This window comes from Schistocerca serialis, chromosome 5 (genome assembly GCF_023864345.2).
Source record: "Schistocerca serialis cubense isolate TAMUIC-IGC-003099 chromosome 5, iqSchSeri2.2, whole genome shotgun sequence".
In the NCBI taxonomy this organism is placed as follows: Eukaryota; Metazoa; Arthropoda; class Insecta; order Orthoptera; family Acrididae; genus Schistocerca; species Schistocerca serialis.
The window spans coordinates 141,657,829-141,682,614 of record NC_064642.1 but is presented as its reverse complement, the minus strand read 5'-3'; the positions used below and the strand labels follow the sequence as shown (position 1 = coordinate 141,682,614).

General features: G+C 37.7%; 1 protein-coding gene across 2 annotated transcripts in view; it reads left to right on the top strand.

The window, feature by feature from the left end:
* The window catches only part of LOC126481506 (b(0,+)-type amino acid transporter 1-like), a 438,794-nt gene that overhangs the window by 373,462 nt on the left and 40,546 nt on the right, over positions 1–24,786 (top strand). For both annotated transcript variants that reach the window (XM_050105301.1, XM_050105302.1), the window contains 2 exons: positions 17,406–17,555; positions 20,864–21,032. In XM_050105301.1, the coding sequence (XP_049961258.1) occupies positions 17,406–17,555; positions 20,864–21,032 (319 nt within the window). The remainder of the gene's footprint in view (positions 1–17,405; positions 17,556–20,863; positions 21,033–24,786) is intronic.

The following is a 24,786-nucleotide window of genomic DNA, read 5'->3' as shown; positions in this document are numbered from 1 at the left end:
CTCTCCTACATCATCATGTTCCAAAAACTCTTACTCTCTTTTTGTCTAAACTGTTCACGATGCACGTTAAACTTCTGTACAAGGTGGGAAGTTACCTGAAATCCTTATTTGCAGAAAAATCAGCTTTTTCTGACTCTCAATAGCTGTTTTTATTATTTCAGACTGACTGGTTTCAGTCAGTGTTGCCCACCTTCAGATTGTTTCTGCCATAGCTGTTGGAGACAGTGTTTGTGTGTGAGAGTTATACTTGTGTGAATGTGTGTGTGTATTTTCTACTTGAGAGGAAGGTCATTTCATCAAAAGTTCAAATATACAGCAGTCTTTTTGTCGTGCCTGTCTGTGGCTGAATCTCTCCTCTATATAGTGAATAGAAATCTTACATTCTCATAAAATTATTGATATTCCATTATGGAGTTTCCATTGCCTTTTTTTATGCACATATTTAAAAGGTTGTCATGCTATGTGCCTGAAGACAAAGCCTTAGTATTTCAAAATATCTTTCACTTGATTCGGGTACTTTTTGAATGGAATTTTTTTTTCTGCAAAGTCTTAAACAGTTTTGTTCCAAAATGGCCTTTTCTTGCTTCCTTCCTTTGTTTCTATTTAAAATTACTATAAATGATCCTTTCTGTTGAGAAGCAGCAGCATTCTCCCTCTGGTGAACTGAGTGCTTCTCTGATTTAAGGTGTTTCTCAACATTATCTTTCTTTTCCCTCCAAATCTGATAAATTTGTAATCCACAGAATATTAATTTTGACCTTTAGTGGGCACTTATAGCCATGTGACCTACACTTGAAAATGCTACAGATAAAACTGACAAGGCAGCTAGTGTAGAAGTAGAACCAATAGCTAGTTGCACATTAGGGGAAAAATTTCTGTGTGATCAAAATAATTGAAAGGTTTTGTTTGCCAGTCACTGTAATGCAGAGTGAAGATGCTAAAATGGGAGTTGGTCATGACAGTAAACAAACCAGAATTATGACCACTAAAGGGGTCAGGCTGCAGTCATAATGGCACCAACGTCAGTCGATTCCACCGAAGATGAACATCGGCTGAAGATGGCTCGTCTTTCCAAATCAGGACACCACTAAGTGCATGTTCACAGTGAAGCCAGTCTCATGAGCCAAACATGCAGACATTGCCTGACAGTCAGTGCAAGAGAGCCCATATGACACTTTGTAGGAGAGGGGAGGGTTGCATGCAAAGTATTATTAATATTTTGGAAGATGACTGGTGACTTGTAAGGTACTCATAAAAAGTTCCAGTTCTGACTCTGTTTAAAACCTGCATAATATCAACTTTTAAATCATTTACCTGAAAGAAAAACACTTGACGACACTATATTTTTTCCTCCCATGTGAGCTAGAGCAGCTGCACTCCTTGCTGCCCCTCTCGGTATGGGCACCCTTGAACCAGTGGAATTCAAATTATTTTGTTTTCTTTTGTCAAATTGGTTGTCATTATCATACACACAGTACGGGCTGTAATAAACTGATTAGGTTTAGTTCAAGAAATGAGTTTGTGGCATCATGACAATGAAATTTATCATATCAGGATATATATAGCTCAGAACATATGGACTGAAACTGCAGCTTTATTGGCAACCACACGTAGAAAAAATGTTTATCAGAAATTTTAGTTGTAAATCATAACCTCCAAAAATAATTTATTAAAGTGAGAAGGATGGCATATCTGATAGGCTGGTGATTTTGCTATATGATGTGGTTTGCAAGCATGGTGTATGTGTTTCCACTTTCCAGTGCTTTGTGTGTTCAGAATATCTTATCCTAAATTTAAATTTGTCTTTCACAAATACACTGGATGGCAGTCATTCAAGATTAATTCACATATGTTACTTTTCTGAACTTACTTGAAGTTTTGCAGTGTGTTCATGATCTTGCTTTTCAGTGTCACCACAAAACATCTCGAGTATACAGTAGAACTTTCTTTCTTCATCTTATGTATTCCTAAATCTTGTCTTGTTATTCCAGTGACTGGGAAAGAGAGGACAGTACTAACCATATCCCTTTCAAAACAGATATAGCTCATTCACAGGCATTCATCATCTTTTTACTAGCAAAAACTGTTATGCAGCACTTGTTTCAAAGCACAAAAGCATCGTGACATCCTGTTCAAAAAAGTTAAAACACTCCCTAACCTCCTGAGTAGAACAGATTCTAAACTAACATCCTTCACCCTCAGAAACTGACAAAGGAGATTTGATGCGCTGTGACTAAGCTATTTGTTGATGTTATGGGGGTGACCTCTGGTGACAGTGTCTAGTGACTGTCATCATTGCCACTGTGAATGCAGCCTTAGGAGTGGTACAGGTAAACAAGCGCCACCTCCCCCTCAAAGGGCAGCAGGTGTTTTGCCAATCCCTTCTGGTGTTGTGAGGGTCGTAATGAAACTCAATGATGAACCAGGATGTCTCTTCACTCATTTCAAAATAAATAAAGAAAACAACTACCAATACACAACACAACATGCTCAGCAATGGCCACCATGCAATTACTTTCTGAGGTTGGCAGTATCTTAAATGAGTTAGTTCAGGCCTGACCTCTACCAGTATTTGATGCAACCACAGTTCAAAACACTCACTCTGAAAATCTACTACTTTAAATCTGTCTGAAAAATATCAATGTTTGAACTTCAGTTAGCAGCCAAAATGCAGCTCTATTGTGAATGTTGTTCTCAGATACAGGATGAGTTGGCTCATGTTTGTAAGCAGCTGGAAATCGCCCTGACCATTCTCAAATGGTTGGCAGCTGCTGTAATTCTGTGTGCTGGAAGAGCTCCTCAAAGTTGTGTACCTGTGATACCTGTACCAAGTACTGCCCTCTCCCGTGGATGTCCACAGCTCGTGGTCTAGTGGCTAGCATTGCTGCCTCTGGATCACAGGGTCCCGGGTTTGATTCCCAGCTGGCTTGGGGATCTTCTCTGCCTGGGGACTGGGTGTTTGTGTTGTCCTCCTCCTCATCATCATCATTATCATCATCGTCATTATCATCATCATCATAATCATCATCATTTGTGGCACTGGCTGGATTGGACTGTGTAAAAAAATTGGACTGTGTAAAAACTGGGACTTTGTACAGGTGCTGATGACCGTGCAGCTGAGTGCCCCACAAACCAATCATCATCTCCTCCTCCTGTGGATCCTGTCTCTTCTACAGAAAGTACAGGATCTGTCATTACCCCTCCACTTGACTGCCAGTGGTATGTCAATGGCAGATTAAGACATCCTGTATAGGATGTACGGGGACCAGGGAGGACTCAGACCAAGAAGTTTGAGGTGCTGTCTTTCCCTGAAACTGAAACATAGTCGGTGGGGCTCACTTAATCTGGTTTTGGGAAACCTGTTTCGTCCGGTGTCAGGAGGAGGCAAATGTAAAGGGATAAAAGCCTATTAATCGTTCACGGTTGAAATCTATGGTGAATAATGGTAACATTTTGGGAAATGGCAGCAAGGGACAGGAAGGGACACTAGGTGCACTCAGTTTGTATGCCTGGGAGCCTCATTCGACATTCTGAAGAGACTATTCCTTTAGCCATTGAGGGAACCGAGTGCAACCAACCACAATTGTGATTGGGACAAATGATACCTGTCATGTGGGCTCAGAGGTCATTCTTGGGTCATTCCAGTGCCTGGTAGAAAAGTTTGAGAAAACCTGCATTGCACCTGGAGTTTTAACCAAGCTCCCAATTTGCAACATTGTCCCTGGAACTGACTGTGGCCCTTTGGTTCTCAGTCGAGTGGTAGGACTGAACCAGAGACTTTGAAGGTTTTGTGACAAGCTAGGGCTGTAAAGTTGAGAACTGTAGTGTTTCCCTAAATAACTTAGGTGTATGCTACACATCAGAGGGTGCTACTCAGATAGCTGACTGTGTGTGGGGTGCACACAAGGGCTGTTTTACATTAGGCAACTCTTCATCAAACTGCAGTAAGGAAACCAAGAAATATCAGTGTAAGATTGAAAGAAATGCCTCCCACACTTGAGAGAATTAGATTAATAATGGTAAACTGTCAAAGCATTCACAACAAAGTGCCAGAGTTTACAGCACTCATAAAAAGCAGTGAAGCTCATGTAACACAAGGTTAAGAAAGCTGGTTGAAATCTGAAATTGATAATAGTAAGATTTTTGGGAAATAATTTAAATATATATTGAAAAGGTAGGCAAATTGGAAATGGAGATGGTGTACTTGTCACAGTACACAAGAAACTGAATCCACTGACACAGAAATTGTAGTTGCATTAGAAATTATTTGAGCAAGACTTAGTATCAGGGTTGGGCATAAAACAATAATTGAATCCTTCTTTCGCCCATCAGACACTTCTCCTGATGTAACCAAAAACTTTAGAGAGATACTGGATAGATATGTACCTAGCAGAACAGTTCATAATGAAAGGTAACCTCCACAGTATACAGTCACTGTAAAGGAACTTCTAAAGCAACAGGTTACTGCGTAATAGGTGTAAAACAAAGCGTAGGGCTATAAATAGAGAGATGCTGAATGAAACAGGTTTGGCTGTCAAGACAGCAATGCATGATGACTTCAGTGACTACCACAGTAGAATATTGTCAAGTGATCATTCACAGAACCCAAAGAAATTCTGGCCTTACGTAAAGACCGTTTGTGGCACCAAAGTTAATGCCCAGTTCCTAGTGTATGACACAGGAACTGAAATTGAGGGTAGCAAATCAAAAGCTGAAATTCTTGACTGTGTTTTCAAACACTCCTTTACAATGCAAAACTCAGGAGAATTGCTCCTATTTAATCCTCATACCACTGAAAAGATGAATGAAATAAGTATTAGTGTCAATGGTGCTGAGAAACTGCTGAAATCATTAAAATCTGACAATGCTCCAGGTCCTGATGGAATTCCTGTCAGATTCTATTCTGAATTTGTTGGCGGGTTAACCCCTCTTATAACTATAATCTATCATAGATCCCTCGAATAAAAAGCCATGCTCAGCTCCTTGAAGAGGCACAGGTCAAACCCATCTACAAGAAGGGTAGTAGAAGTGATCCACAAAACTACTGTCCAATATTCTTGATGTTGATTTGTCATAGACTCTTAGAACATATTCAGAGCTCAAAACATAATGAGGTATCTTGAACAGAATGACCTCCCTAATGCCAACCATCATGGATTTTGAAAACAACCGTCTGAAATCCAAATCATACTTTTCTCAGATGACATACTGAAAGCTTTGGCTCAAGGCAACCAGGTAGAGGTAGTATATCTTCACTTCTGAAAAGCATATGACTCAGTACCACACCCATGATTATTGTCAAAAGTATGATCTTTTGGGGTATCAAGTGAAATTTGTGACTCGATTAAGGACTTCTTAGTATGGAGGACGCTACATGCTAACTAGGATGGAGAGTCATTGTCAGATGTAGAAGTAAATTCAGATGAGCCCCAAGGAAGTGTGATGGGACCCTTGCTGTTGATGTTGTGTATTAATTACCTTGCAGACACTGTTAATAGTAAAATCAGGCTTTCTGCAGATGATTCAGTTATCTGTAATATAAACATAAATATTCATTCAGATTGTGATAAGATTTCAACATGGTGCAGAGGTTCACAACTTACTCTGAATGTTCAGAACTAAAATTTCGCATTTCACAAAACGAAAAAAGTAGTATCCTATGACCATAATATCGGTGAGTCACAGCTGGAATTGGTCAACTCGTACAAATACCTGGGTGTAACACTTTTTAAGGATATGAAAGGAAATGGTCACATAAATTCAGTCATGGTAAAGCAGATGGTAGATTTTGGTTTATTGGTAGAATACTGGAGAAGTGCACTCAATCTACAAATGAGATTGCTTACAAATCACACATGCAAACAGGTCAAGAATATTGCTAAAGTGTGTGGGACCCTTACTACATAGGACTAACAGTGGATTTTGAATGTTTATACAGAAGGGCAGCACAAATGGTTTATTTAACCCACAGGAGAGTGCCACAGAGATGCTGCAGGAACTGAACTGGAAGGCTCTTGAAGATTGAAGTAAACTATCCACAGAAAGTCTTTTAACAAAGTTTCAAGAACTGGCTTTAAATTATTACTCTAGGAATATACTATGATCCCCTTGTGATGTTCGCCTGCTTTATTTCTTCGTTGATAGTTCTCGGTGTCGATGTACTGCATTGTTATACTGGCTGGAAAATGGGGGTGGAAGTTCAGCACTGACTACTGTAAATGATGTAGCCAACAGTTGCACAGTTGCTTTTCACAGTTCTTTAATTTCACTGTTCACAACCCCACAATATTACACAATTATACGGCCAGTTCACTATTGGTTACCTTTGATAAGCCTTGTTAATGGTTTGCAGACAAATGTTAGCATATTGCTACAATAGTTTACTGTTGAGCATCTATGAGCAGTAAAAACCTAATCACACAGTTCTTGCAGAGTAATATGGTACATATGACACTATTGAACAGACACTGTCATTGTTTTAACACATGGCCTATTTGTGTTACACTTATTTCATGGGTAAGTTGATGCAGTGTTATTGAAGTAACAAATACAGGTTTCTCATCTGAAAATCAGCTGTGGACTGACTGTCTTGGGACCAAAATTCAGGCCTATATATAATAATAGGCACTGAAACTATGCATTGTTCAATGTTTAATTTACAGGAATTACAGTTAAAACATAACTCATTCAACTAACTGAATATATAGAAAAATTCCTTCTTTTTAATAGTTTCTTGTACTACAAGGGTCAGGCTGTCTCATTTGTTCAAACAATGAAATTAACAGATATAGTCATACAAACAATACTTCTGACAAACCTGGTAATTACTTAGGTATTATATAAGTGCTAGCTTTGCCAATATGTTTTTGAATGGAGCCAAATAAGTACTTTAAGAATCCAAGTATTTCTTCTTCCAAATGTTTATAATTAGTACACAATTTGTATTTATTTGCAAGTTAACAATAGGATCAACATCATGAAAAAATTACTGATTTCACCCTATAACAAAAGATATTAACTAGGAATAGTCAAAATAAATTAACAAATTGATAACATACACAAAACTGCAGATGGCAAAACAAGAGAGGAAGTAAAGAGATCCCAGCATGCTTCATCACATTACATTGGATTGTCCAGATAGATATTGCAAATAGCTAACTGGGCAATCAATGACCGCAAAAAGTGGATTTAACAATCTACACACCAAAAAAATATTACGTAAGAAATCTTATAAAAAATTACAGTATGTGTGATTTTCAAATTCCTACTTATGTGAACTGGCCATATGAAAATCCCTATACATAATATCTACATATAATGTATTGCATAATTGCACAAAAATCCACAAGTTACATTTTTAATAAAAATTAGGCATCTTCATCATAAGGGATGTTCTTTTTAGGGTAAATAAAGATTACATTCTAAGATACATACAACTTTATGCAAATCCTGTCTTGCTTTAAAGAATAAATGATCTGGGTTGCAAAAAGTTCATTGCAGTTCATTATCAGACAGAAAATTTCACTTTTTCAATGTCTAATATTTCGCACAAGCACTTTCACACTTTTAACGATGTTTAACACACTTTCTCACCAAGTCATCCATGCCTTCAACAGGTCCAAGTGGCAGTTAGTAAGGAAATGCACTGCTATCAGATCCCTTGGATGTGGTTCTTCTCTGCAACAGTACATAAAAGAAATTAGACAAAATACCCTACTTTAGTACACTCACTTTTACTTCCAACTCAGTATAAGGAAAAATTGTTTCACACTAATGGCAAATGATAGTCATTACTCCAAAATAAATAAATTACATAGTTCTCATAACATCACAATAAATAGCACTGTAGTACAAAAGGTGGGGGCTAGTAAAAATTTAAAATAAACTGCACATTACATTACAAAACATTACACTAGATAATAACTCTGTCATAAACTGGTTAAACTTGAAAGATTTGTGTTTCTTTCCCATTTGCAAAATCACTAAAGTGCCAACTCCTGGTTTGAAATTCACACCCTTTATGGACTCATATCACCTTAATGTCCAAAATATGTACATTACCTCTAGCGAAAACTCAAGATGTGCAGTACCATAGATTTACTAATCATTACATTGTGAAAAAAGAAGAGTCACAATCACATAACTTAATTACTACTCAAATCGCAATTAAGGGGATGGAAGTTGTACCAAATCATTGCCTTACTTCTCCACTCAACTCTGAGTACTACTCTCCTTCAATCAGAAAATTAAGTCCTCACAAAATGTTACCAAGTAGATGGTCTGTCAGAATATTCACATCTCTCTAGCACCGCAGTGATCAGTGAATCAGCAAAATTACTTTTCTTCATTCCAGTATAAGCGCATAATTTCTCAGAACACAAACATAAGTTTTCTGATAGCATATAGATTCAATAATGCAGCATTATATGACTTGTATCTCACTAAAATATTGCTCTTGCTGTTAAAGCTCTCATTCCCAGCTTCAGTGTCATGAGAAGCACAATATAAACAGTACCCAATGTTGCCTAGTAAAAAAATTGATCCTTACTATAGTTACACCACATTTGTTTGTATACAGTTATCCTTTCTCATTACTCAATCTTGTCTGTCAGTTCTACTGTTTTACTTACATTTCTTACCTCATTAGCTAGTGGAGTGCAGTCTCAAAAAATACCCCTACTGCAGAGACAGGCTCACTAACCATTAAGACCCTAACATTATTCATTATTTTATTATTTCATTATCTAATAAATAAACATCTGATCTGCTTATCCAATGCAAACTTGATTCTACCAAAAAACACTCCACAGTATAAGACCTTTATGCTAAGGCAAACTTAACTCTCATAACTGATCGGACAAAATTATCTCTTGGAAAAACTATTATTTCACTACATTCCATCAAATTGCTTGAGATTATAGTCTGAAGGACAATATACTTACAAATCTGCTTATTCTTTCCACATACATTACTCCAGGCAACTATGCTTAGAAGTTTTATTTCCTTTATGTTAGAGGCTGTACTATGACACATATCCATAGGTAGATAGTTACCTCCGTATATTGAATGCACTGAACACAAACACTTCTATTATGCCACAATTAATATCACGATCTAATATTAAAGATGGTTTTTATTGCATATTTTCTCTACTGCTGCACCAGATTATACTAATTTCACACATTAGCTGATTACTTCAGATGCTATATTTTTCAAACAATCTGCACCTTCTCCTCCACATATGCTGACACCTTTCATTTTATGTTTATCTTACCTCTTTGTTTCACTTATCACTAACATAACATAATATATACATAGATTACTCTGGATAAACCTTTTCTAAAATATTCGTATATTAAAGTATGCTGCTGTCTAAAATCATATGAAAGTTGAAGATAGAATGTGTCTGATTCACTTATAAACTACAGATAGGATAGGATAAGAGTTTGACTGCCTCAGGAAACACGAAAAATGTGACAGACAGCTGGGGGTAAGCATTATTGCCACATAATGAATCCAACATAGAATGTTGAACCCCCCACTTGCTATTCGCACAAGAAACTAGTCCCGTATATTTCATCAATGCTGAGATTTTGAATTACCAAGAAATTGCACTCCAACAGCTGTCATGCCACTTCCACAGTTGTTAATACCTCTTGTTTTACACTATTTGTTAGCTTACCAGTAGCACCAATAATTTTTATTCCAGAAACATGCGTCACTGCTGTACCCTCTGTGTTCTTAATAGATTAAAAAAAATGCCTGTGAAATGCCTCTCAAGTCACTAGCACTGTCCAGTAAACGCTTAACACGTATACCTCGTACACTTGCTGTTATTACAGGGTACCACACTTCCTTTTTACTTGCCCTGTGATCTTCTACAAACAACAAATCATTGTTAACCCTTTCCCTTGAAAAACCATCATCCTGTGTACCAAAATAATTATCAGACACAGTCAAATGACAGATATCATGGCCCTCTTCTTCATTACCACTCTCATTAAACTCTAACTCTTCATTAGGCCTAATATACTCATCCTCCATTATTTCTTTACTTAATAAATTGCCGTCATTATCGATTATAAATTCAAATACCTTGTCCTCATCACTACTGGATTCGTCATTGCTATCATCATTACAACTACTGCCAGAATCAGCCCCACTGTCACTTTCTCTGTGCTTTAGATTTTGTCCCTCTTCCACCTTTTTCTTCATTTCAGTAATTTTGAATCTACGTTTTTATTTACTTTTACCAGTTTTTCCTCTACCACTACTGCACACTTGGTCTCTACCTTCGTTTCTAAATCATTTTTAATCTGATTGATTTGGTTCTCAAGTTTAACCTTGTTGTCAGCACAAAATTTCCTGGCTGCTATGACTTCATCTTTACACAGTTTTGCAGAAGCCTCTACCCTCCTACTACAGTCGTTGCAAAGCTTCTTTCTCTCTTCTACACATTTACCTACTCATTAATGTTAATTTCTCATTAGTATTATATACTACTTTCTTTATTTTTCATCACAATCCTTAACTACTGCCTCACCCTTCTTCCTTCTTATTTAATTCCGAAAGATTAGAGCTAACTACTGTAATTTGCTTTTTAATTTCTTTCTTCAGCTCATTCTTTAAGCTAACCATGTCAGTTCCAATGCTATCAGATTTCTTTTGCACCCTATTAATGTCTTCTTTCATACTACTAATGTCTTCTTTCGTACACATACTACTCATATTTGCCTTACATTGCTTCCAATTTACCATCTGCCATAAACTGTTGCACTTGCTGATTTTCACTGCTAGATTCCTCCCCCTTAGCCTTAACGATTTCATCCACTTCAGTGCTGTTTTCATCCATTTCACTCACATCACCACACAATGTAGATGACGCTTTTTTCACTTTATCTACAATAGGACTTTCATCGCCATCATTCAAAGTTACATTCATGTCCAATTTATAGCTACTATCATCTACATAACCAATCCCCATTAAGACTTTCTGTTCATTTAAAAGCTTAACCTCTACAGCTTTATCAGTCACAACACTCCCTTGTTATCAATTATCTCCCATCACACTGACTTGTTTGTTAAGGATGCTCATTATGTAATACTTAATACAAAATGGCTTTTGCTATGAATTACTTTATTTTTATTCACCCATCTGTTGCTACTGCTGTGGCAGTTGTCATCTTGATTCATTGTCTGCATGGCTGCTGCAAATTGTAATTCTCTCGGTGAGGTGTCTTGTCTATCCTGGTCAGCTGCATCCACCTGTGTGCTGATTGGCTGCCCCTGTACTCAATGGCTGCTAACATAGAACCCACGCGCTGGTTGGCTGCTGTCCATGAAACCTGTCGCCATGAAACCCATGCGCTGATTGACTGTTTCACTTCCTTCGTTAAAATCACTGTATTGCAAACCACTCTTGAGTTCATTGTTCAAAGTTCACGAGTCCTAGTTTATTGTGCCCAAATACAATAGACCTCACCCAGAAGGGTACCATACGTGATATTCACCTCCTTTATTTCTTTGTTGGTAGTCCACAGCGTCAACGTACTGTGTCATTATACTGGCTGAAAAATGGGGGTGGGGGGGGTGGAAGTTCAACACTCACTACTCTAAATGATGTAGCCGACAGTTGCAGAGTTGCTTTTTCACCATTTCTTTACTTTCACTGTTCACAACCCCACAATACTACACAGTTATATGGGAAGTTCACAATTGGTTAACTTTAGATAAGCTTCATTAATTTTTTGTAGGCAAACGTCAGCATACTGCTACAATAGTCTACTGTTGAACATTTATGAGCAGTAAAAACCTAACCACACAGTTCTTGCAGAGTAATATGATACATGTGACACTATTGAACAGACACTGTCATTGTTTTAACAGACGGCCTATTGGTGTTGCACATATTTCACAGTTAAGTTAACAATAAAATCTGTGTCATGAAACAATTACTGATTCCACTGTATAACAAAAGATATTAACTAGGAATGTTGTTGTTGTTGTCGTCTTCAGTCCTGAGACTGGTTTGATGCAGCTCTCCATGCTACTCTATCCTGTGCAAGCTTCTTCATCTCCCAGTACTTACTGCATCCTACATCCTTCTGAATCTGCTTAGTGTATTCATCTCTTGGTCTCCCTCTATGATTTTTACCCTCCACGTTGCCCTCCAATGCTAAATTTGTGATCCCTTGATGCCTCAGAACATGTCCTACCAACCAATCCCTTCTTCTTGTCAAGTTGTGCCACAAACTCCTCTTCTCCCAAATTCTATTCAATACCTCCTCATTAGTTATGTGATCTACCCATCTAATCTTCAGCATTTTTCTGTAGCACCACATTTCGAAAGCTTCTATTCTCTTCTTGTCCAAACTATTTATCGTCCATGTTTCACTTCCATACATGGCTACACTCCATACAAATACTTTCAGAAACGCCTTTCTGACACTTAAATCTATACACGATGTAAACAAATTTCTCTTCTTCAGGAACGCTTTTCTTGCCATTGCCAGTCTACATTTTATATCCTCCCTACTTCGACCATCGTCAGTTATTTTGCTCCCCAAATAGCAAAACTCCTTTACTACTTTGGTAAGTGTCTCATTTCCTAATCTAATTCCTTCAGCATCACCCGACTTGATTCGACTACATTCCATTATCCTCGTTTTGCTTTTGTTGATGTTCATCTTATATCCTCCTTTCAAGACACTGTCTATTCTGTTCAATTGCTCTTCCAAGCCTTTGCTGTCTCTGACAGAATTACAATGTCATTGCCAAATCTCAAACTTTTTATTTCTCCTCCATGGATTTTAATACCTACTCCGAATTTTTCTTTTGCTTCCTTCACTGCTTGCTCAATATACAGATTGAATTACATCGGGGAGAGGCTACAACCCTGTCTCACTCCCTTCCCAATCGCTGCTTCCCTTTCATGCCCCTCAACTCTTATAACTGCTATCTGGTTTCTGTATAAATTGTAAATAGCCTTTCGCTCCCTGTATTTTACCCCTGCCATCATTAGAATTTGAAACAAAGTATTCCAGTCAACATAGTCAAAAGCTTTCTCTAAGTCTACAAATGCTAGAAATGTAGGTTTGCCTTTCCTTAATCTATTTTCCAAGATAAGTCGTTGCCTCACGTGTTGCAATATTTCTGCAGAATCCAAACTGATCTTCCCCGAGGTTGGTTTCTACCAGTTTTTCCATTCGTCTGTAAAGAATTCACATTAGTATTTTGCAGCTGTGACTTATTAAACTGATAGTTCGGTAATTTTGCACATCTGCCAACACCTGCTTCCTTTGGGATTGGAATTATTATGTTCTTCTTGAAGTCTGAGGGTATTTCAACTGTCTCATACATCTTGCTCACCAGATGGTAGAGTTTTGTCAGGACTGGCTCTCCCAAGGCCGTCAGTAGTTCAATGGAATGTTGTCTACTCCCGGGGCCTTGTTTCGACTCAGGTCTTTCAGTGCTCTGTCAAACTCTTCACGCAGTATCTTATCTCCCATTTCATCTTCATCTACATCCTCTTCCATTTCCATAATATTGTCCTCAAGTACATCGCCCTTGTATAAACCCTCTATACACTCCTTCCACCTTTCTGCTTTCCCTTTTTTGCCTAGAACTGGGTTTCAATCTGAGCTCTTGATATTCATACAAGCGTCTCTCTTTTCTCCAAAGGTCTCTTTAATTTTCCTGTAGGCAGTATCTATCTTACCCCTAGTGAGATAAGCCTCTACATCCTTACATTTGTCCTCTAGCCATCCCTGCTTAGCCATTTTGCACTTCCTGTCGATCTCATTTTTGAGATGTTTGTATTCCTTTTTGCCTGCTTCATTTACTGTGTTTTTATATTTTCTCCTTTCATCAATTAAATTCAATATTTCTTCTGTTACCCAAGGAGTTCTACTAGCCCTCGTCTTTTTACCTACTTGATCCTCTGCCACCTTCACTACTTCATCCCTCAGAGCTACCCATTCTTCTTCTACTGTATTTATTTCCCCCATTCCTGTCAATTGTTCCCTTATCCTCTCCCTGAAACTCTGTACAACTTCTGATTTAGTCAGTTTATCCAGGTCCCATCTCCTTAAATTCCCACTTTTTTGCAGTTTCTTCAATTATAATCTACAGTTCATAACCAATAGATTGTGGTCAGAGTCCACATCTGCCCTTGGAAATGTCTAACAATTTAAAACCTTCTAGTATCTCCAGGATTCTTCCATGTATACAACCTTCTTTTATGATTCTTGAACCAAGTGTTAGCTATGATTAAGTTATGCTGTGTGCAAAATTCTACCAGACGGCTTCCTCTTTCATTTATCTCCCCCAATCCATATTCACCCACTATGTGTCCTTCTCTCCCTTTTCCTACTCTCAAATTCCAGTCACCCATGACTATTAAACTTTTGTCTCCCTTCACTACCTGAATAATTTCTTTTATCTCATCATACATTTCATCAATTTCATCATCATCTGCAGACCCAGTTGGCATATAAACTTGTACTACTGTAGTAGGCATGGGCTTCGTGTCTATCTTGGCCACAATAATGCGTTCACTATGCTGTTTGTAGTAGCTTACCCGTACTCCTATTTTTTTTATTCATTATTAAACCTACTCCTGCATTACCCCTATTTGATTTTGTATTTGTAACCCTGTATTCACCTGACCAAAAGTCTTGTTCCTCCTGCCACCAAACTTCACTAATTCCCACTATGTCTAACTTTAACCTACCCATTTCCCTTTTTAAATTTTCTAACCTACCTGCCCGATTAAGGGACCTGACATTCCATGCTCCGATCCGTAGAACGCCAGTTTTCTTTCTCCTGATAACAACATCCTCTTGAGTAGTCCCCGCCCAGAGATCCGAATGGGGGACTATTTTACCTCTGGAATATTTTACCCAAGAGGACGCCATCATCATTTAACCATACAGTAAAGCTGCATGCCCTCGGGAAAAATGACGGCTGTAATTTCCCCTTGCTTTCAGCCGTTTGCAGTACCAGCACAGCAAGGCCGTTTTGGTTAGTGTTACAAGGCCGGATCAGTCAATCATCCAGACTGATGCCCCTGCAACTACTGAAAAGGCTGCTGCCCCTCTTCAGGAACCACACATTTGTCTGGCCTCTCAACAGATATCCCTCCATTGTGGTTGCACCTACGGTACGGCCATCTGTATCGCTGAGGCACGCAAGCCTCCCCACCAACGGCGAGGTCCATGGGGGGGGGGGGGGGGGTAACTAGGAATAGTCAAAATAAATAAGGACTTTATGACACCTCGTGCAATATACTTCAAGACTGAGGGCCAACCTTTCATTTCTATGAAAATGCAGATTATATTTATACACATTAATCATAATTACTCAAAAATAAAAATAAAAAGAATTTAAAACGGCGGATGACAAAACGAGAGGAAGTAAAGAGATCCCAGCTTGCTTCATCATACACTATGTATAGCTCAAAAAAATACTAACACTAATTATTTACAGCTGAATGGAAAAACTGGTAGAAGCCAACTTCAGGGAAGATCACTTTGGATTCTATAGAAATGTTGGAACATTGACCCTATGACTTATCTCAGAAGATACATTAAGTAAAGGCAAACCTATGTTTATAGCATTTGTAGACTTAGAGAAAGCTTTTGCCAATGTTGACTGGAATACTCTCTTTCAAATTCTGAAGGTGGCAGGGGTCAAATACAGGGAGCGAAAGGCTATTTACAATTTGTACAGAAATCAGGTGGCAGTTATAAGAGCGGAGGGGCATGAAAGGGAGCAGTGGTTGGGAAGGGAGTGAGACAGGGTTGTAGCCAATCTCCAGTGTTATTCAGTCTGTATATTGAGAAACAAAAGAAAAATTCGGAGTAGGTATTAAAATCCATGGAGAAGAAATAAAAACTTTGAGGTTTGCCAATGACATTGTAATTCTGTCAGAGACAGCAAAGGACCTGGAAGAGCAGTTGAATGGAATGGACAGTGTCTTGAAAGGAGGCTATAAGATGAACATCAACAAAAGCAAAATGAGAATAATGGGATGTAGTCAAATTAAATGAGGTGATACTGAGGAATTAGATGGAGAAATGAGGCACTTAAAGTAGTAAATGAGTTTTTCTATTTGGGCAGCAAAATAACTAATGATGATGGCCAAAGTAGAGAGGATATAAAATGTAGACTGGCAATGGCAAGGAAAGCATATCTGAAGAAGAGAAATTTGTTAACATTGAGTATAGATTTAAGTGTCAGAAAGTCTTTTCTAAAAAAAAAAAAAAAAAAAAAGATGTATGGAACGTAGCCATGTATGGATGTGAAACATGGAAACATGGACGATAAACAGCTTAGACAAGAAGAGAATAGAAGCTTTAGAAATGTGGTGCTACGGAAGAATGCTGAAGATTAGATGGGTAGATCACATAACTAATGAGGAGGTATTGAGTAGGATTGGGGAGAAGAGGAGTTTGTGGCACAACTTGACTAGAAGAAGGGATTGGTTGGTAGGACATGTTCTGAAGCATCAAGAGATCATCAATTTAGTATTGGAGGGAAGTGTGGAGGGTAAAAATTGTAGAGGGAAACCAGGGCATGAATACACTAAACAGATTCACAAGGATGTAGGTTGCAGTAGTTACTCGGGGATGAAGGACGCTGCACAGGATAGAGTAGCATGGAGAACTGCATCAAACCAGTCTCTGTCTGAAGATGACGACGACGACGATGCTCATGTAGGGATCATGTGGATAAGATCAGAATAATTACTGCTTGCACCGAGGCATTCAGACAGTCACTTCCCATGCTCTGTACATGAATGGACCAGGAAGAGACTGCAATAACTGGTGCAATGGGATGTACCCTTAGATGTGGAGCTCACCGTGGTTTGCAGAGTAAGATGCGGATGTAGCTGTATGTGCTTCTTTGTTCTAAGATGCTAGGTCCCACAGCTGAGTACTATGTTCCATTATGTGGAACGTATTTTATGTACACCATTCAAGTGCCCACAACTGGCATGGCACCACAGCATGTTGTTGCATTCATGCACTTTTTATTTTGCAAATTCATTTGTTCACAAATTTCTTTCTAAATTTGGTTTAGCCAGAGGATGTTTAACACCAGTAGCCAGAAAGTAGTCAAGTATTAGATATTTAAGTTATATGGAGTAAATAAATCCATCTCTGAAAAAATAGTTCATTTGGATACAGTTCACTATGAAATATTGTCTATTAGAATTTTTTTTAGGCAGAATTTGCATCTCATTTATCACAAAATTCAAATTTTCATGTGCCTATGATATCTGATGGCTGACAATTTGTATTTATTAATGGATGAATTGTGCTGTAAGAATTCTATGTTAAAATGCTTTTCTCTGGTTTATAACTGTAAAAGTCAGAAAATATCAGTGAAATATTTTTTTTCAGGGTTTGATAGCAGCAGTGTTTGTTATCATTGGTGATATTGAGCCCCTCATTGATTTTGCAAGTTTCTTGGTTTGGGTGTTTTATGGAATGGCTATGGCTGCACTGCTGATAATGAGGAGGACTAAACCACATGCTGATAGACCATATAAGGTCAGTATTGACATTAAACACAACATAAATCAAATTTCTACACCACCAAATCCACTCCACAGGAACACATTCAGTAACAATGAAGACAAAAGCAGTAAAATGCTTTAATTAGACAAAGAAGAGATACTTCTAAAAAAGCTCTATTATTATAGTGGCAATACTCATTTACTAGAAAGAAAATAAACTTGAATATTTCTTGAAAGTACAAAATGCTGATATTTTGATCCATCTATATTGAGCCAACATACAGCTATACTGTATTGATGATTGATGGTTTGAATTACTGTGTTGCACTCATAATGTGAATTCCTTATCAGTATAGTTAATTTTTCAGTTTTTATGTAATTGTCATAAGTCATCTGATAACAGTTTGTGTTGGAAGTGTATCTATCCTTTACTCATTAATAGTGGAAGTTAAAAACATAGATGAGATCTTCTACATTAAAAAGGAAAAATATATAATGTTATGATGTGTAACATGATTTAAAAAAGGGGAAACAGAATACCAAGCCAGTAACTAACTTAGAGGTGAAATCTCAAGCAATCTCAATAGTTCCTTTTCAAATTAAAAATAATTAACTAATTTTTGGAACCATTATTTCCTTTCAAAACACAGAAAGAGCAATAGCTTGGGAAATGTTTAGAAGGAATGGGAGTCACTCAGACCCTAAGTTGAGAATGGTGCATCTCTTGTGAAGATGCAGCACTGACAGCATTTATGAGGGGCAGTCAAGTGAAAATGAGACAAATGGAAAAAGTGAAGAGTTTATTTCTGAGACATGGTTGTCAATGTTTTTCTGTGAAAAATGTTTCCCGTTGCCAACAGAATCATGATTTAGTAAGAGCAGGCATTGCCTGCAGGAGTGGCTATTGTTAAAATTAAGTTGTTTTTGAAAACCGCCACTTGTCACACTGTAATTTTTTATAAGTGGTTTTACTCTTCAAATGAACAATGGCATCATACAGTTTAAAGTTGACTGACAGCATAAAGGTTGCATTTAAAGTTTACTGACAGCTCTATAGATTAAACTGGCTACACTACAGTACTTAAACTTATATTTAAAGTACAGCAGTAAATGATGACTTTGAGAGCACCAAAGGTGAATTTATATACTACTTTACCTTAAATGTAAGTTTAACTACTATAATACTGCGAGTATAATCTATAAAGCTGTTAGTCAACATTAAATGCAATGATGATACTCTTGTTAGTTTGAAGAGCAAAATCAGTAAATGAAAAACACAAAGGATGACTTGTGGCTATTTTCAAAAACTTTGGAACCATGATTGTACTTGGGCATGCACCTCTTTGTCCAAAGCAAATTGATAGTCATGAATGTCTTTCTCCATGGCTCCAAAAATATGGAACCTGACTGAGAAGAGAGAGAGATAAATGATTTCTCACAGTCTAAACGACCTCAGTAACATATGGGTGGACATTATTCTGCAGCAGAATAATGCTGCCCTTCAACATTCTTGGGTTTTGGGGCTTAATAGTGTACTACAGTTTTTTCGAAGTGTCCATGTACCACAGTGTGCTAATTGTGACAGTGTGTTCCAGAAAGTCAATGAGCAGTGGGCTCTTGCAGTTGGAGGAGGAGGTCATGTGCATGGTTTTAGATTTTTTTCAGTGGTTGTGAATCAATGCACTTCCATTGTTGGCTCTGATGCTTTTTCTCTGCCTCAAAATGGTGACACCATGTTTCATCTCCTGAGACAATACATGGCAGGAAACAATATTCTTCATTGTTATACCTTTCCAGGTGTTGCAGCAATGTCAACATTCTGTTAAACTTTTGCTTCTGCATCAGGCTGTGGGGAAACCACTGTTTGACAATCTTCCATAATGTCAGTTGCTCTGTTGTGATGGTGTGAGTAGTACCACGATTGAAGACCAACATGAGCTGAATCCCATGTTCCACTGTACGTCATTCCTGATGGCACATCCACTGCAGCAGTGACAGAAGGACTATGACACAATGAGCCAGTCCTTGTCAACTGCTTTCTTTCAATGACACCTGACTTTCTCAAAACTATTTACTCCACCCAAACACATGCACATGTGATGTACTGTGTTCGCCACACACAGCAGACATTCAGGCATGAACTTAACTTCATTTAAAACACACACACACAGTCCACCCTTACATTTACATCCTGAATGTTACTAATATATTAAAGTTGCCATGTCATTAAGTATGTTATGGATACATATTTACCAGGTTTTAGGAAAAAGGAGTATATGAAGTTTATTTTATGGTGAATGATCAGCATAATCTTTTTCACAAGCAGCAAACATATGATGGCATTAAGATAAAAATTAAATTATTCAAGCCAGTAATATTCTGCAGAAAGAATGAATAAAGTATCTGTTCACTTGCATTGTTGACAGTTAGTTCGAAATAAATTTGCTGAATGTGAATAACTTGGCCTCAGCCGTATAAAGAAACAGTAACTGTTGTAAGGAACGGAAATTCCATGTATTCAACATTATCAAGTTATGGACTTGGCACCTCATGTCCATACACATGTAGAAATTTAATAAACTGTAATGGTCAGGACACAGAAGAACGAAAGTTCTCAAATTGCTTGGATAAAATGTGAGCAAGAATTTAAGGTAGAATACATTTCATAACAGATTCAAAGAAAATAAATTCCAGTAGAATGATAATTTTGATAGGTTGTAACGTTAGTGCTAAGTTTATTAAGTAACCACTTCTCCACAGTGCAATAATATTAGTACTGGAATTTAATAATGATAAAGTATAATCATGGATTTTAACATGATCAATACATTTTATAAATGTATGTAAAATAATTCAGAAATGTGGAACTGTTGAAGTCATATACAAGACTGATACAAAAAAATCCCAGATGGGTGGGTGGTGAAAATGAATTGGTGGGTGGTGGCAAGAATAGGCATCTGTAAGATTCAGCATGAAACAAATGAATTTCAAATATATAGAACACCACTAAGAAAATGTTTCCTGTGTTAATTTAAGTAACTTATTTCTTCAGGTCTTGTATAAATCACAATTTTTGTTTGTATCTGCTCGTACTGTATTATTACTTACTACATTTTAAGAAGTGAAAGAGAAAATACTCAATGATCAAAAATATTCTCTTCAAATGATATTCTAGTTTTTAATTGATGTACTGTACTTCTCTCCATTAACACAGACTTGCTTCGGTTTCAGTAAATTATGTGATTTGATAGGTAAAAGTTAAGTGCTCTGGGCACTTAACTGCAGATGTAGTTCTAATCCGATTAAATGGATTTTTATAACATTCTATGCTTTTTGTTACAGGTGCCTTTAATAGTACCAATTTTCACAATCATTGTGGCATTATTTCTGACTCTGGTACCAATAGTAACAGATCCCTCACCACGTTACTTCTTTGCTCTGGCATTCATTCTGATGGGAGTTGCAGTTTATACATTATTTGTGTACAAAAAGAAGAGGCCAAAATTTATGGGTATGTAAATAACTGATTTTGATTTTGTTTTAAATTTGAAACTATTTTACTCTCTCATAGTGGTGATATGCCATTCGTGGCAGCTACATAGCAACGTATATGCGAAATAGTCACTCTGTACCTTCCTTTATTTATTTGTTCATTCATTCACTTTTTCATGTTTTCAATCAATTACATTAATTCATAATCCACTGCTGATAACTTTCTGTAAGAGTAGCCTCAAGGATATGGAACTAGCAAAATAGAGGCTTACATTAACTAAATGGAGCATCTGTTGAAAAATGCATTAACATGGACTAAACTGCTATGAATTATTCATGGTTTATCAACTACATTCAACACACAAAACTCCAGTGGAACACAGAAAAAAAAGTTTTATACGGTTATTAAAAACACTCATTGGAAAGATTATTTTGCTAGACAGATCCACAATAAAGTGGATGACATATAGATTGAAAGAAGAGTGGAATGATGAACGACTATAATTGGTACACAAAGTGATGCTCTTTCATTATCCCACAATGTGGCATTCACAGAAGCAAAAGTGTGTGGAATGACTTAAAGTTTGTTCATATAGTCTACTCTCCAAATTTAGCTCAAAGTGATTTCCTCCTGTCTCCAAATTTGGAAACATAGTTGTTTGTTGGTAAAAAAAATTGCACCAAAGGAGAAAACGAATGTTGTCTTAAAATATTTTGCAGAGATGACAAATGGTGTTTTTTCAGTAGAATGGAAACTGCAAACATACTGAATCAAATATGGTGGGCTTCTTGCTTTCACCTTTTGTTATTGGAAATCAAATAGAAAACTTCCATCAGTGGCTAGCAAATTACTGGAATGCATAGACAGCATTTTAACTTCAGTTGCTTCAAACATTGTATATCTACACATGTTATTCTGGGATATACCTGATAGGTATTAGGTTTGATGCATGTGAGATGTTTTATTTACTTCTTTATTACATATACTCTTAATAAGTGAAGAACAGTTGCAGTGCATGCTTCTTCTTGCAGAAAATGCTCCGTTATTACTTTACTCAGCTGGATTGAAAACAATACAACTGCTTTTGGGAATACGTCCTCATTACCTAGGCACAAAACTAGTTCCTGTGAGTGAAATCATTTGACCTAATGCCTGGTAGTACTACTAAAGACGTTTGTTGATGCTTGCTGGAACATACAGTTTATTAAATTTGCTTTTGCCCTTCTTCTGACACTGCAATCTCATTCCTCACTCCTAAGATTAATGTACACTGTGCATTGTCACATGCTTACCTTAAGGTACAAAGATCACAGAAATAATCTGTGACAAGGCATACACAGTGTGTCAGCCGGGGGAGGGTCACAGTTTTTGTAACTTTCATAGCGAATCACATATGCACAGCAGATCGCTCTGGATGCACTTGCTGCATTGTGGCTTTCCTCAAACTGATACTAATTTGAAGAGTGTGAGGTGGGACAGGATGCAACATAAGTTTCTCAAAGATCTTATTTTCTAGGAGCAAAGGGCAGGTGGGGGGGGGGGGGAGGGGGAGATCAGCAAGATGAATAAACTTTTCCCCTTGATTGGCAGAAACTCATTAGAGCAGTTATAAGCGTCCCAGTAAAATACATTATTTTTGAAAACGTTATGTTCAAACAAATTTCATACCATAGGTACATTAGTATTCTGGTGACGCTCTGCAATGCTTCAAAATTTATTGAAAGATATCGTACTTCCATCGAGACCGTTTCTACATGTAACAATGAGTATTTAAACCAGTATTATCCACTTTCAAAAAGAGTATACTGTATAGACGAAATCGGCCAAGTCCATGAATGTATGACATTCAAAAGCGAGGGCAGCTAATCGTGTGAAGTACCAGAAACTTGATGCAGTTGATTCTCTTATGATCTATAGGCTGCTAATATTGATATACCCCAACTTCTCCTGAACAACGGGATTGGATTACAGCATTCCCAGCATACCGGTATACATCGAGTAGCATTATCAATTACAATAACAATTACAATACATAGTATATTCGCGTTATGTAGACGACGTTTAATGCAGAAAAATCCAGTCTATACAAGATGTTTGTGAATGGCTGAAATGAATAAACCGCTTGGTATGAGGCATACAAAAATTTTACGCTCTCTGAGCGACTGAATAGGGCGCCTATATAAGCTCGCTAGATATCCTGGACTACACTACACTCTGTCGGGCAAATACGAAACTATGCTTTCGGGAGATGAATTCTCTACTGTATCAGTGCTTTGTTCAACGCGTCCGTGAGAGGTGGTGGCGTTATTGTCGTCTAGTTGTAGGGCACACTTTGTATATCCACTATTTACCGGGACTCGTAAAGAGAAGAAATCGACACATTAACATCAAAATTATTCAAAGGTTCCGCAAGAGACTTACATTCGCTTGTTTACGTTGTGTGTTTTCTGACGAAATCAATGCAGTGTACATTCTGTCTCGATGAAAGTACTACTACGATACTACTCCTGATATAACTGTGCATTTCTTCCCTCTTTCCATATCATACTTAAGTCCTGAGATTGTATTGTTAAGTGTTAAAAATACGTAGAGAATTGCGTGCTAAACTTTTTAATGAGGAAGCAAGTACCGGGTAAGTGCAAAGTGTGGTTTTCCAGGAAAAGCATGTTATTAACGCAACGTATCAAAGAACTGAGAGAGAACGAAAAATGAGTCAGCTGGTTATGATAAACAGAAACAAAAGGAAGAGGCGTTCGTTTGCTAATGAAGGCTGCTGTTCAGAGGCGTCCGCCAACTATGACCCTCGACGTATTAATTGGACTTGTTTCACCACTGCCAGAAAACAGTTTCATTTAGATCGTTCCAGCAGACCTGCTTTTGGTGTGATGAGAGGAAACGCATAAGATTTCACTTCAATTTCTCGCAAATGTTTGAGGAAATCGCTCATGGATTAATGATTTTCTGTTTAATTGGTGTAAGTGTCGTTCGTAAAAGTTAGGAATTAAGTTCAGTAGACAATGGAGGAGGAATGGAAAAGAACCGTAAGTGAAGGGATACGTATTAAGAAACGGGAACGCGAAACTAAAGGGGCACTCAAATGAAAAAGACAGCTGGAAAAAAGTACACAAACTGTTTATTATTTAAAAAGTAATTGCAGTAAATGTTGACACATTTCCCACTGTGAGACAAGACGGTCAATGCCTTCATGGAAAAGTGTTTGCGGTTGCCTACAGAACCATGATTGTACCCGTGCTTCGTCCGAAGCAAACTGACGGCTACGAATGTCTTCCTTGCTTCACTGCTCCAAAATACGGAAGTCGCACGGGAGAGATCGGCACTGTGTTAGGATGTGTAAGGGCTTCCCAGCGAAACTTCTGCAGCGTAATCGAAACAGCTTTGGACAAATCTGGTGCCCTGAAGGAAGATATTCGTGGCTGACGATTTGCTTCGGACGAAGAGATGCATGCCTAGGCACAATCATGTGACCGCAGTCAACTGGATACTTCTGTCCATGAAGGCAATGTCCGTCTTGTCTCACAATGAGATAATGTAATAACAGTAGTGGTGATTACTTTTGAAACAGTTTACTTACTTTTTTCATCTATCTGCCTCGGTTTCATTTAACTGCCCCTGTACTTCAGGCGCTCAGAGTAACGACTAGAAACATAATGCTTGTTTAATCCGCGATATGTTAAATAGACACACTTACCTGTATTAATGAAGTTGTGATACGAAACGTGGCTCTTTGGACCATGAGACACTGAGGTATGAC